This window comes from Pogona vitticeps, chromosome 11 (genome assembly GCF_051106095.1).
Source record: "Pogona vitticeps strain Pit_001003342236 chromosome 11, PviZW2.1, whole genome shotgun sequence".
NCBI classification, from domain to species: Eukaryota; Metazoa; Chordata; class Lepidosauria; order Squamata; family Agamidae; genus Pogona; species Pogona vitticeps.
Genome location: NC_135793.1, coordinates 24,968,202 through 24,982,200, shown reverse-complemented (window position 1 = coordinate 24,982,200; position 13,999 = coordinate 24,968,202). Strand labels below are relative to the sequence as shown.

The 13,999-nt window shown below is 49.8% G+C and overlaps 2 protein-coding genes across 7 annotated transcripts in view; one reads left to right on the top strand and one right to left on the bottom strand.

The window, feature by feature from the left end:
* PLS3 (plastin 3) overlaps nt 1–6,428 on the top strand; it is a 46,167-nt gene extending 39,739 nt beyond the window's left edge. For 4 of the 6 annotated variants that reach the window (XM_072981417.2, XM_072981416.2, XM_078380722.1 and 1 more), the window contains 7 exons: nt 87–287; nt 591–664; nt 802–916; nt 2,220–2,353; nt 3,435–3,558; nt 4,188–4,312; nt 4,584–6,428. In XM_072981417.2, coding sequence (XP_072837518.2) covers nt 87–287; nt 591–664; nt 802–916; nt 2,220–2,353; nt 3,435–3,558; nt 4,188–4,312; nt 4,584–4,716 — 906 coding nt within the window. In that variant the 3' untranslated portion in view covers nt 4,717–6,428. Of the gene's footprint in view, nt 1–86; nt 288–585; nt 665–801; nt 917–2,219; nt 2,354–3,434; nt 3,559–4,187; nt 4,313–4,583 lie in introns of all 6 variants that reach the window. The other 2 variants (XM_078380724.1, XM_078380723.1) reach the window with 1 other exon arrangement.
* A 2,188-nt stretch (nt 6,429–8,616) lies between these two features.
* LOC110080160 (uncharacterized) lies at nt 8,617–10,209 on the bottom strand. Its single transcript, XM_020795839.3, has one exon. It carries the CDS (start codon nt 9,943–9,945, stop codon nt 8,632–8,634), a length of 1,314 nt encoding a protein of 437 aa, XP_020651498.3. The 5' UTR covers nt 9,946–10,209; the 3' UTR covers nt 8,617–8,631.
* Nucleotides 10,210–13,999: the final 3,790 nt, after the last annotated feature.

The window sequence follows — 13,999 nt, the reverse complement described above, 5'->3', positions numbered from 1 at the left end:
GCATTTTGTCCGGTGGCCATCCTCGCAGCCTGAGGGCTTGCAGAAGAGCTGCTCAATCACGCGTCGTGTCCTTCTTCCCCCTTCAGGAGAAAGATGACTTGAAGAGAGCAGAAGCGATGCTTCAGCAGGCAGACAGGCTGGGGTGCCGGCAGTTTGTGACCCCGGCCGATGTCGTGAGCGGCAACCCCAAGCTGAACTTGGCCTTCGTGGCTAACCTGTTCAACAAGTACCCGGCCCTCACCAAGCCTGAAAACCAGGACATTGACTGGACGCTTCTGGAAGGTGAGGTGAAGCTACATTTCTGGGGAGGGCCAACAAAAGGGTTTTTTTCCTGGAGAATGGCTGGGTGTTTTAGATAGTTTACTGCATCCTTATTTATCCAGGATCTCACGGCTTTGCTTATTGTCTTACCTGCTATATTTCTGATAATTTTATGATTCCATCTTCATTACTGTAGACACCTTGTTACTGCTTTTGAGTTGTGTTTCCAAAATGCCCAGGTCCGTGTTGGTTTGATCTGGTCATTGTACCGCACCCCGCTTCCTTGAAAAACGGTTTGTGGATTTTGGTTTTCATTGTGCGCAGGTGAGACCCGGGAAGAAAGAACCTTCCGCAACTGGATGAACTCTTTGGGGGTGAACCCCCACGTGAACCATATCTACGCGTAAGTCTGCCATCGGTGAAACGAACGGGCTCTGGTGCCGTTTCTAAGAAGGGCGGTGGGTTTTCTCTGTTAAAAACAACAGGGGCAAGCAAGCTAACGAAAAGGCAGGCTAATCTCACTCATGTTTTCTGTTTCAGTGACCTGCAGGATGCCTTGGTGATCTTACAGCTCTATGAAAAAATCAAAGTCCCCGTGGACTGGAATAAAGTCAACCGGCCACCCTATCCGAAACTTGGAGCAAATATGAAGAAGGTAACAGTGGCTCTTTGCCCCCAAATGCTCGGTGGTTTTTCCAGAAAACTGGGGCACATTAGCTTGTCCACTCAGTTATTCACAGCTTGGAAATTATTCGTTAATAGTGGCAAAGTTACTTGTAGGTAACAAGTTGCTTCTTGTAATAAGGTCCCGTCATCACAAATGAGGGATGCAGTACGAAAAGTAACATAACAAGTGCAGAGTCCAGGAAGAAAAAAAGAAAGTGTGGTCCCGAAAGCGACACAAATGCAGGAGTTATTCAATACCTTTTATTTGACCACTAAATATAAAACTGACAGCAAGCTTTCATGGATGAAATCCACTTCCTCGGGCTGTAAGCACACCTCCTCCATGGGTGGGGTGGAACAATTATCCCCAAGTTGATCTTACGTATCTGGGGAGTGAATGTGCATTTTTTTGGTCTAAAGAGCAATGTCTTCTACTTACTTTTTAAAGTTACTTTTAAAGGGTGACATCATCATCATCTTAAGAAGGTTAGTGCCATTCTTTTTACTATCGTGAGAGAATTTTTTTCCTCCTCTCTCTCTCCCCCCCCAAAAAAGAAGTTAGGAAAAATAACAAAACAGTTAAAAGTCATGCATCAGCTTGAGGAAGTGCAGTAATATTTAACTTCAATGAAGTACTCTCTAAATTAATATAATGAGAAAGAGGGATGAATTAAGTTTTGTAAAACTAGCCCTCCTGCCTCTGGAAGCCTTTGTGAGCCTCTGCCACAGAACAGCTGTGTTGATGTAGAAGGTTCGGAGGGAACGGCAGACTTGATCTGAGCATTTGGGTGGGTGGTCCCACGCACATCCAGTGGGCTCCCAAAAGCACCTGTCCTGCAGTTTCCTTTTTAATTGGAAACGCCCTCACCGAGTGACCCTTGATAAGCTTCCAGGGAATTCCAGGGATCTTGGAGAAGTCGCGTGGAAGCAGCTGCTTTGATCTCTAGCTGTCAAGGATGCAGTCGAGAGAGAGGCTGGCCTTCTTAACGTTGTCCCTTGATTTCTGTGGCGTAGGGGGGAACCTATAGTTAGGTTGCCTAAGGACGTGGTTTGCCTGCAGAAATCCCAGGTGCATAACCTGACACGTGAAGCTGAGAAGATGGCAAAAAAATAAAAAAAATTTAAAAGAGGCTCTCCCTCTTCCTGACTCTGCATGGAGAGCAATGCTAGTCCCGCTGAACAGTTTGATGAGATAGACTGAGACGGTTTAAGGTAGCTCTGTGCTTCCCCTCACAAAATAATAACCCATTTCTCCCTCCCTCCCACTCTTTCCCTTCTTTCGGAACAAACAGCTGGAAAACTGTAACTATGCCGTCGAACTAGGAAAGCACCCGGCAAAGTTCTCTCTGGTCGGCATCGGTGGGCAAGACCTCAATGACGGGAACCCCACACTCACGCTGGCTTTGGTGTGGCAATTGATGAGGAGGTATTGCCAAGCCTTGATCTCGCGAGGGGGGGGTCAATCCTTCACTTGTAGAACCGACGCCTTGGGAGTGGTGGTCTAGCTCTCCTCTTGCAAATAGGAGTTGTTAGAAAGGGAAAAGGCAATAATGCTGGGAAAGGTGGAAGGCAGCAGGAAAAGAGGAAGACCCAATACAAGATGGATGGGCTCCCTCAAGGAAGCCACAGGGTTGAGTTTGCAAGAGCTGAGCAGAAACTGTTGAGGACAGGGCCTTTTAGAGATGGTTCATTCATGGTGTCTCCATGAGTCAGAGGTGGGACTCGATGGCCCAGAACAAGCAGGAAGAGATTGGGGCTTTTCCTCCTCCTGCTTCCCTTCTTTTTCATTTCTCAACTTAATCTGATCCTCTGCTAAAACTGATCTGCAGAGATGCTTATGTAGCGGTCCTGGAAACCATTGAGAGGCATGGTTTATGCCCCAGAACCACCCTAGTTGTTTCCATTGGCCTTACCCTCTGAGTATGTGTTTGGGTATCGACTTCCCTCATTTATTTGTATCCTAACACTATTCTGCCAAGAACATCATACAGTAGGACCCCCTATCCGCAGAATCACTATCCACTGATTCACTTATCCACTGCCTGAAAACTGCGGGGTGCGTTCACCAGAACTGACCATTAGAAAGAACGAGAGACTATAGCATTCAATATTTCCACATTTTTTGGCATCCACGAGGAATCTTGGAACCGATTCCCTGCAGATACTGTGGTCCTTTTGTACGATCTCTCCTGCATCCGTAACCCCATCCATGCCAACCCCTTCGACAATAGCAACAGCTCAGAAATAAGTACTCTTTTGGGCTAGAACTCCCAGATTCCTCAGTCATGGAGTTGTAGTTCAGGGGAAAAAAGAAGCAGAGTTTCCAACCTCTGGCTGCCTTAGCATATAACGTAGCCTCCGGGCGGCTGGTTTTGTCCCCAATTGAACCGTGGAAAACTTCCATTTCGCTGGTTCATTTGGCCCCTTTTCCTTTCTCAGTACCTCTCTTCAAAAGCTGCCATCCCTCTTTGCCTGAGGAGTGACACAATCTGCTTTTCTCTGCTCAGATACACTCTGAATGTCCTGGAAGATCTTGGGGATGGACAGAAAGCCAATGATGATATCATTGTGAACTGGGTGAACCAGACGTTGCAAGCAGCTGGGAAATCAAGCTCCATCCATAGTTTTAAGGTGTGTGATGGAACTTCTCTCTCTCTCTCTCTCTCTCTCTCCCTCTCTCTCTCTCCCCCCTCCATCTTTTCCTCCTCTTCCTCTCCCACCCCCAACCTTTTCTCTTTCTCAAACAAGCTGAAGAGGTAGCTCGATTTCTGACTCTCCTCCCCCCTGCTTTTTTTTTTTTTTTTGAAAGATACTGGATATATTTTGGGGCAGAAATACCCACAACTACATCCTGCAGGCAAATGCCCCTGCCACTAATCTTGTGTCAATAGGGAAAAAATATCCCATGGAATTGAACTGGTCTACATATTAAATCAAAGCAAAGCGGGCTACTTGTATACTTACAGTGTAGCGCTTCAAGCAATCTCTGGGTGGTTTACAAGTTAACCACACAGGCTACACGGTGGCCCCCACCCCAGGCAAGCCGGGTGCTCAATTTACCGACCTCGGAAGGACGGAAGGCTGAGTGAACCTCAAGCCATCTGCTCGCCCAAGGTTTGTGAGCAGAGTTTTGGCTGCAGTGCTGCAGTTTAACCGCTGCGCCATGACGCTCCTTACTGTTCTCCCCGATCCAAAAAAAGAGCACACAACCCTCTGTGGTTTTGCATGCTGTTCATGCGTGTCTTTTTGCTGCCTCCTAGGACAAGAGTATTAGCAGCAGCTTGGCGGTGGTGGATTTAATTGACGCCATCCAACCTGGTTGCATCAATTATGACCTGGTGAGAACTGGAGACCTGTCAGAGGAAGACAAACACAGTAACGCCAAGTAAGTCTTCTCTCTCTTATTTATCATCGATGTTCACCTATGGTGGGGCGGGGCGGGCAGGAGAAACCGAAACGTTTTGGATGAGTTCATGCAGAGCGTTGGAGATCTTTCTGCTTTAGGAGGAGAGATTTCTGTGACCTGCCCGCTCGTGGCCACCGGCTGGGAAAGAACCAGGCGGTGTTGTTCTTTAGAGGGTCAATGGTCCATCTCGTTTTGTCTGGTTGGCAAACAGAGTCCATTTAGACCTCTCCTCCGTCCTCCCGCCCCTTAGGTATGCCGTGTCGATGGCGAGAAGGATCGGAGCCCGCGTGTACGCTCTGCCCGAGGACCTCGTGGAGGTGAAGCCCAAAATGGTGATGACCGTCTTCGCCTGCTTGATGGGCCGAGGAATGAAGAGAGTTTAAGAGAGCCTCGCCTCCCCGAACCCAAGCCTCCCCGAAACCTCCCCCTTGTCTGCCCTGCCCAGTCCAGCTGTTCCCAGACCGAAATGCTGTCGGCTTCAAGGACTCGTGATACGTGGCTTTGTTTGTGTTTTCTGGAAGGACTCTTCCCTTTTTGCTCTGCCAGGTGGGAATGCCAGGAGGATTTTCCGAGTGGAGGGGCAAAGCATAAAAAAAATAATCAAACAGACATCTTTTCCAGGGATATAAAAGGTTTTTTTTTTCCTTTCTTCTTAAGTGCCCGTAGAAACCACATGTGTATCTTCCTGAATCAGGCTGCTGCTGGCACAGCAATAAGTGTGTGTGTGTGTCGTTCCCCCCCCCACCTCCCGGGCCCCCTCTTCATACGCTTAGTTCTAAGGTGGGCTGCCGGCATCAGTCTCTATTGCGATACCTCCCACTCTGCTGTCTTAAAAAAAACAAGGAGGGAGAGAGAAAGAAAGAAGAGGAAGACAGTTCGTTTTTATTTGTTTCTAGTGGTCCAAAAGCGTGATGGGGATTGAGTTTTCACTGCTCTTGTTGCCTTAATGAAAAACGGGAAGTCTGAGCTGCGTGGGTGCCGTACGCGAAAGGGCGGAAAGAGAGATAAAGCATCGCCCCTGGCTCACTTACAGAAGTTCTGTTTTGCAGTCAGCACAAATTATGTGCAGAACGGCGTAATTTCTATGGTTTTACATCACTCGTTCTGAAACTTTTAGCAAGTTTTAAGGAAATTCTTTTCAGCAAGAAATGGTTATCTGCCATCTCTTTGGCTTCTGAGATTTTTAAGTGCCGTTTGTTGCCCCCCATGCTTTCGAGCCTGTTTTTGCCTCCATGAGGGCTTGAAACTTGGGCTTTGTTTTTACGTAATAGCTTTGCAACCTAAGAAAACTGTGTTATGTGCCCTTTTACCACTTTCTGTGGAACGGCGCCTTACGCACAGCTCTGCCCCCCCCCCAGTTCAGGGGTGCAAAGAGGTTAAAGGAAGGCCGTGGTACCCCCAAAGTTCAGTCTTCCAGCAGTATTCTCAAACCTTGGTGCTGCTCTTTTTATTTCCTGTACAGCGCAACAATATTTTTGATTACAGAGGCGAGTGTGGTAAGTTTTATTTTTTTGCTAATTTTCTTTTTATATACGGGGAAAAAATATTTTTATGAGAAGTACCATCTTCAGAGGCCTGTCGCCTTACCCATAGCGTAACTGAACCCAGAGAATGAAATGAATACATTTTTATATGTTATCTTGGCTCTGTTTATGTTTTGCCTGGATTTTTTTTTTCATGTGCGTGTTTCATTTCCCCCCCCCCTCCAGAACCTGCATGAAAAAAAAAACACCTCCTTTTTCATTTTTGTTTTAATTTAAGATGCCATTAGATATTTGTTAGTAGAACGGTGCAAGAGAGAGCTTTATGGATCAGGACCAGGTCGATTCCTCAAAAAAGTAGGGAGTAAGTCGTAACGTGAAGAGTGGAATGTGCCGAGATTTAAGAAACTTATTTTTTTTACAAATTTTAAAACAAAACAAAGGAAAACATGGTCACCAAAGAGGAGGCATTTTATCCATAGGAGCAAATGTACAACTTTGGCTTTTTGGCAAGCTGTTCGCTATCCCTTGAGGCCATAATGCTGCCCTGAATTATTCGAAGCAATGTAACAGGGTGGCAAAGCAGTAGTGGAAATAAAGCCATTTAAATACAAGCCCGCCTGCTCTTTGTTAACAAAGCATTTCTGCCTCTCCGGTTTGGGGTCTCCGGTTTGGGGGTTGGGTGGGTGGGATATATGGCCTGAAGGATTCTGGGAAGTGCAGTCCAGAAAGCACCTATTTCCAAGCCCTCTCTTGTGTCTTTCCGCCCTCCTGTCTCCGGTTGCGACAAGGTGCGTCACAGATGGGCGCTCGGTGTTTCAAGCTAATCAGCATTGCTAAATGTTAACGGGTGCTGTCACTGATTAAAAGGCTAGGAACGTCTTACTCCAACATGGCTGAAGAAGGGCTCTAATGACAGAAACACAGATGCAAAATTTAAATTAAAGCCACTCCGTTGGGATAGCCACCGTTTGACCGCCAGAGGGGGCTTCATCTCCGTTCTCACCGAACCCCTGAGTTTTCAATGTGGGGCTTCCTCCCCCCCCCCTGATCTTTTTGCAGCTTTGGCAACTATCCGCTTGTTCCCACCTCCCCAGCCCTTGCGCCTCATCAGATCCCTGTCAAGAGGGAATGTGCAGCATCTGCCACACGCCCACACAGTGGAACCGTGGCCGGCTGAAAGAAAATCCCCCGGTACAGAAACTGCTTTCCTGGGTCTTCCCATCATTTCCCCGCTTTCCGTGGGCAAGAGAAATAGATGGTGAAAGAGGCTACAGGGGCATCGGAGAACAAGTGTCCTCACAGATCTGTGAAGACAGCCCTCTTAGGAGTCTACGGACTCTTGGCTTCCCCGCGCTCAAACTCCAGAACACCAAACAATACCTTCTGATTTGAAAAGAAAGAAATCTTGATTTTTTTTTGGGGGGGGGAGACCAAGCTGGGGTGGAGGGCCAAAGGGTGGGAGCTTGTGGGGGGGGGAATGGTACAAGCTGAGGGATGAGGAACACTGGGAAAAGTTTCCCCCCAAATCAGTGCTGAAACCAGTCCCTGAAGGTACGCCATGAGCTCTAAAGCAACCTTTCCTGTCTGGGAAGCCAGGTTGGTCCACAAAGAGCAGTCCTGATGCCCTGAAGAACAATGACAAAAAACAACAGGAGAACGAGGAAACGGACACGGGGTCCCCAAGATGAGAGAAATGCAAGGGTTGGGGGGGGGTGATACCTTTTGTTGGTCCACTAAAAAAAAATCAGACCAACTGCAAGCTTTCATGGGAAAAAACCCCACTTCCTCAGGCTGAGCACCAGCCCTTCATAGAGAGGGCTGAGCAATCCAGAAACGGACGGTGCTTCTCTCTGAGAGGTGATCTCAGTCCTCCGGCCTCCTGGCAGCAGGACTGGAATATTCAAAACCCCCAAAGGCTGCCCGACGACTTCGGGACTGCCCTCCACCCCACTCACTTTGCCAGTTTCAAAAAAAATTAAAAAAGTTTGTTTGGGGCTGTAGGGACGGGGGTGGGGGGGGGACTAAGCAACAGAAAGCCTCTGGCTCAAGTGAACAGTTATAATTTGGTTTATTTACCACGTAGAAATAGCCCATTGCGCCACATCAAAGCCAAGATGATGTTTTTTACCTGGTGAGCATAAAGAGATGTTTCTTCATTTTGCAGTCAAACAAAGGGAGGTAAGTTTGCACACGAGAAACCCTCCTGCTGTAGCAATCACACTGAAAAGGGAAAGGGGATTAAGCCTTCCCTTTTCTAATGATAGGTTCTCCGTAATATATAGTTCAGCTACACATTTTTTCCTGCAATGGACTGACACGGTGACCCTCTCAAAAAAAAACAACACTCAAGGCCAAGCCTTGGGGAGGCACAGGGGGCCACCGGAGGCTCACACCATCATGTGTGGGTCACCCAGTCGGCCAGGAACTGGGAGTCCCAAGTAGAAGTAGCAAAGGGCTCTCGTCGCCTGCCAGCTCCGATGTGAAAGCCTCATTTTCACGGACTTGCCATATTGCAGATTTAAGGGGAGGCAAGCGGAGCCTCTTGCTTGACTTCCTGAACTGTTCTCCCTCCCCCTCTTAATCAGGCACGTCCCACCCCACCCCTGACATATAGTGAAACGAGCCTTTCTTAACGTGCCAGCCGGCTTAACGGCCCTTTGACTTAATCTAGCAGGGCAAAGCTGGCCAATACTTAAAAGAGTGGCAGATTAACAGGCGTACCACATTTTGCAAAAGAAACCCAACCTTCTTTAATAGGCAGATGGAATATATATATATATAAAATACGGAAACAGATGCAGAGGCATCTACAGTTCAGTTGCAGTGGCACCTGGTTGTCACTACGGAGAAAGCAGCCGAGCACCAACAGGTCAGAAGAATGCACAGCATCTTCTCAAATGTGGCAAAGAAACCAGGTGCCCTGTTTTGGTAGGACCCCTCACAGTCCTCTTCTCTGATGGGTCCCGATGGCGGAGGACAGCTGGATAAGGTGTCCTGATCAAAGAGATCAAGGAGGGACATGTTACGATCCATCAAAGAGGCACATTGGAGGCCCTCGATGACCCCTTGGTAGGACGAAAGCCAAGGGGCCAAGCGGAGCATGGCGCAGTCACACTCCCAGGGGTTCTGAGACAAGAAGATGTACCTCAGCTTGGGTAGGCCCATCAAGAGGTGACTAGGGAGGCGACTGAGGTTGTTCCGGCTCAAATGGAGGAAGTCCAGTTCCCCCAAAGGGGAGAAAGCAGAGCCGGCGATGGAGAAGATGCGGTTGTTGTTGAGGTACAGCTTCCGCAGGCTGTGGAGGCTGCTAAAAGGGCAGCGGATCTCGGTGAGCTGGTTGGCTTCCAGGTGCATCGTCCTGAGACGAGTTAATCCACTGAAAAGCTGATTAGGCAAATCGGAGAGGCGGTTGTGTCCTAAATTTAACACGCCCAGCCTGCCCAGTTGAAAGAAGGCATCCCTCTGGATGGTCCAGATGCGGTTCTTCCGGAGGCTGAGTTCCTTCAGGGCTCCCAGGTCCTTAAAAGAGTCCCTCCCGATGGCTTCGATGTGGTTCCTCTCCAGCGAGAGCCTCGTGAGGCGGGTCAAGCTGCGGAAAGCTTCGGGGACGTAGCGCATGTTGTTGGCGGTCAGGTTGAGCGCTTCCAGCGAGGGCAGGTGGGTGAAGACAAACGGGTGGATCTCGAAGAGGTTGCAGTGGGATAAGTCCAAGCTGATGAGGTTCCGGAGGCCTTCAAAGGTGTTGGCGTGCAGGTAAGTCAGCCTGGGGTTCCTGCTGAGGTAGAGCACCCTCAGGTTGCACAGAGACCTGAAGGCCCCCGGGTACAGGAATGTCAGATTGTTGTGGTCGAGCCAGAGGCTGTTCAGGTAAGTCAGGTTGCTGAAGGCATCCCCCGTCAGGAGGCGCAGGAAGTTGTGGGAGAGGTTCAGGGAAATGGTGGAGGCCGCAATCTCCTTCGGGAGGCTCCTAAGCCCGACTCTCTTGCAGGAGATGATGGCGTCCCCAGAGCACTTGCAGGAGGAAGGGCACGCCAAGGGGCTGGCGCCCAGCCCGGGCCCCAAGGACCCTGTCAAGAGAGATAGGAGGAGGAGAAAGACCTGCATATCCTGGCATCGGGCATAGAGCATGGACCGCCTCCGGGCAGACAGAAACGGTGGACAGCAGGCGGACTCGGCTAAGACGCAACCCTTTTAATAAGTGAAATGAACCTTAGGGAGCTTAAGACAGGCATGGGCTGGGGCGGGGCGGGGGGGGGATGAAGGTCTTAGTCAAATGAGAACTAATATCTCCCTGTGTGTACATTAGATGAGGCACTAGAAGAGGATAGCGTATGGAGGACAGCAGTGTTGCAGTGTTGGGAGCCAGAGATAAGCGAGTACATCAGGGCTGCCCCTTGTTTATGCTGATGAATGGAAACTCCTTCCTTCCTTCCTTCCTTCCTTCCTTCCTTCCTTCCTTCCTTCCTTCCTTCCTTCCTTCCTTCCTTCCTTCCTTCCTTCCTTCTCTTGCAAGCCCCCAGCACCTTTTAAGGCAGAAATGGTCCTCACCCCAGATGATGTCCTGCAATGCCAGGAGTTTCTGGCCTGCACTCTGTCCTGCCATGGTGGGAACTTTTGTCAACTGCATTGACTTCAGCCTCTGAATATCTTGAACCCGCCAGTTCTTTCTCTCTCGAATATGCAGAGATTTGTGACGGCTGACAAATCCTTCTAGTAGAGATTGAAATGAAATGCGGCCCCGTTGGCGCTGATTAAATAGGAACAAACAAACAAATGAAAATGGATCAAACCCAGTAGGAAGAATTCTACCCATCAATGAGAGGAACTTGTTATCCATCTTCACCAGATAGATGATGAAGAGACGGGCTTCTCGGAAGAGGAAGAGCCGGCAACCTTAGTTTTATTTATTGTCTTAACTTGTATTTATTGTCTTCCCTTCTTAGAGGTGTTTCATGTGGGTATCTGGGGCGGAGCAATTTGTTGTGCTGTCTTACTGTAAAACCCAAGAGCGGAATGGAGGCGTAGGGTCTTGTTTCAGTGTCCTCCAGATTAGCGATGGGCACAAACTGACGGTTCGTTTATGGGCTGAACAGCTGCTTGGCCCTTCAGAGCCCCATCGCCTCTGGCAGGCACCCACTGGCCTCCCCGCCCCGCTTCCTCCAGGCCCTGCCTCTGAGTGGGCACCCACTGGGGGGAGGCAGGAATGGGAAGTGCCAATGCCTGTTTGGCCAATAAATGGACTGTCACGAACCTCTGAATGGGCAGATCGTGCCCACCTCCAGCTCCAGATCCAGTTTAAAATCTGACAACTTGAACTCCGCCTACCTGGCCAACCCAATGTTGCGCGTGCAATCCATCCTCTGTCACCAGGTGCCAGGGTGGTGCAAAGGGTCACCCTTGTATCTCCTCCCACAAGTGGGAGCCCATGGTTTTTCCATCCTGAATGTGCTTTTGAAGGCTTTGAATTCTAATTCTTTAAAAAAACAATACAGGATCTTGAAATGGAATGGTCACAGACCTTGCCTGATGCATCCGGAATCAGGGTATCGTGCCTAAATTACCTGATGGAGGAATTACAGGCAGCTTCTGAGTTCCTGCAAGTTTTTGATTAGCAAACAGGAACGTAAGTCTGGGAATCAGAACAAAGAGGGGGGTCGAGATTCGCTTGTGCGCACCGAAAGGAAGTCGGCTGGGGCTGCGGAGGGTTTGACAGCATTGGGAGCACAACAGTTGTGAGATAATCCAATGGCTTAGATCCTGCCAGGTCCCAGCTGCTGCCCAAGCAGCTTTGCATCGGGGTTGTCTTGCTCGCGGCCGCCCTGGGGAGGAAGAATAAGGCTGAGGATAGGCGGCTGAAAATGGTTCTGCTTTCCTTCAACTCCGGGCGCCTGTAAATCTGTTGAGTCTCCTGGCCAGAAACGCCACCAGACCCCCCAAGGGGTGCGGATTACTGGATTCCTGCAAACTGAAGGCGTCCCGTCCTTCGGCTAGAGACCCTTGAGGAGAGAGCTCATCCTTGTGCCTGATTTATTCACAGAGCTTGGACCCCTTCCATCTTCTGAGCTGTAACTCCCAGAAAGCCCCTCACTGGCAGGAAGTGTCTGGGAGCTGTAGTGCAAGGTATGACACCTCCCAGTTCTGCTGGCTGGACAAAGCAACAGCCCTGGACATCAATTTTGCCCAGATTTTAGTAGATCTGATTTGGTATCTCTCCTCTGCAGTTCCACGCTCCCTTTGGCTTTTTTCCAAGGACATCTACGAAGATAATTCCTGGCTCCATCTTCTGCAGAAATTCTAATCATTCCAACACCTCCTTCCTTCGTGATTTGATGCCTCCTGCTGGGCTCAATTTCTCTGTGAATCATTCCCTGGTTTTACTCCCTCTGCCCCACATGGGAGATCTTGCCCCCAACCCCTGGCAGAGTCATCCTAGACATGGAGGGGGGGGGGAAGATCAGCAAATCTTGGCACCTGCGGTCAATGTGCCCCCCCTCCAGAGGTACTGATGTACAACTTCCATGATCTCCTCATAGAACAAGGCCCAAGACCCTATTGGTTTGGGAAGGATGGGGCTTGCAGTCCCACCCAGTCTGTCTGGCAGGTGTCAGACTGCGGAAGCCGGTCCTCAGTGTAGGCACACCGCATCTTTTCCACCCTGCATTGAGCGAAAGGGCCATCCATCCATCCATCCATCCATCCATCCATCCATTTCCACAATAGGACTCCTGCAGACTCAAGGATGTGGCTTCGTTTAGGGGATCAGTCCATCTCATATTTAGGCTTCCTCTTTTCCTGCTGTCTTCCATGTTTCTCAGCATGATGGCCTTTTTCCAGAGAATCCTGCCTTCTCATGATATGCCCAGAGTAGGACAGCCTCTGTTTAATCATTTCTGCCTCCAGAGAGATTTCAGGCTAGATTTGCTCGAGGACCCGCTTGTTTGTCTTTCTGGCTGTGCAAGTCACCCACAAAGCTCTCCTCCAGCAGCGCAGTTCAAACAAATCACAGCCCAATCCCTGCTTGTCCTTGTGATCGCACAGAAAAGGGCAGAAATCCAAACACAGGGCGAACCTTGGCTCACAAGAGCTCACCATCCAAAGAATCGCCTGCCGGTCTGGCTCATCCCACCTACAGTTTGTTGTGACTCATGAAGAGGGCGACAGGAAAGCAAGGGGCGAATTCTTTGAAAAACATTTCAAGTTGGCAACCTTGGACAGAGAGAGCAAAATGCAGGGAAAGGTTGTTTAGATGGAAATATAAACAAAAGGGTGCTTGGCAGTTATCCGGGAGAACAGAGGGTCTGCCCAGCCGGCTCAGCGCATGGCTGGATCAGACCTCAGGAGAAGGCGAGATCTCTCTCCCCCACTTTGCTTTCACAATTGCTAGCAGGAAGCCAACTAGCAAAGAGAAGAGCACCCCAAAGGAGAGGCTGGAGGAGGGCAATATTTTGTATGGGCCAAATAATTTGCGCAGAAGCAAAATTAGGGATCGATTGGCAGAATTCAAGCCCGATTCTACGGCATCTTTCTCGACAGGAAAGAAACGGAGCTTGGGTCTAAAGTCCCAAGCCCGGGTGCACACACCAAGGATGTTGGCAAGTTTTGGGGTCCACACCCTAAGCCCCAAAACTGAGTCCCTATTAAAAATGAACTCCCCTCCCCAAGAAAAAAAGGGGGGAGTGGGTGGGTTCTGACCCGTGAGTCAATTGCAAGGCATTGAACAAAACCCCCTGAGTCGAGTGCGAGTCGAGTCCCCGAGGCCGTGTACCCATCCTTGGCGCACACATGCGCAGGCATTTCCACAGACAGGCAGGCAGGCAGGCTCTTTTAGAGTCAGATGCAGGCAAGGTGGTCGATCCTGGAGGAAAGGAGGCCGAAGGAGTCAACTGGGCGCTAGGGAACATAGCCTGAGATGATGGGGTGGGGGTGCGGAAGCAGCACCCCCACCTCCCCTTACAGATGACCCCCCACTATCTTTTAGCCTGAATGCTGAAGGGTCAGAATGCCGGAGGAAAGCAGGACAGGGCAGAACTGGTGGGAGAGAAAGGCAGGGCGAAGCCTCCTCTCCTTCCAAACAGCTGTATTTGGTGCTGGGCCTGTCCTTCCTCTCTCTCTCGGCCCCTCGTCGCTTATTGGCTGCAGAGAGAGAGGTATATAAAGCGTCTCCCGGCCTTCCCGCCCAGAA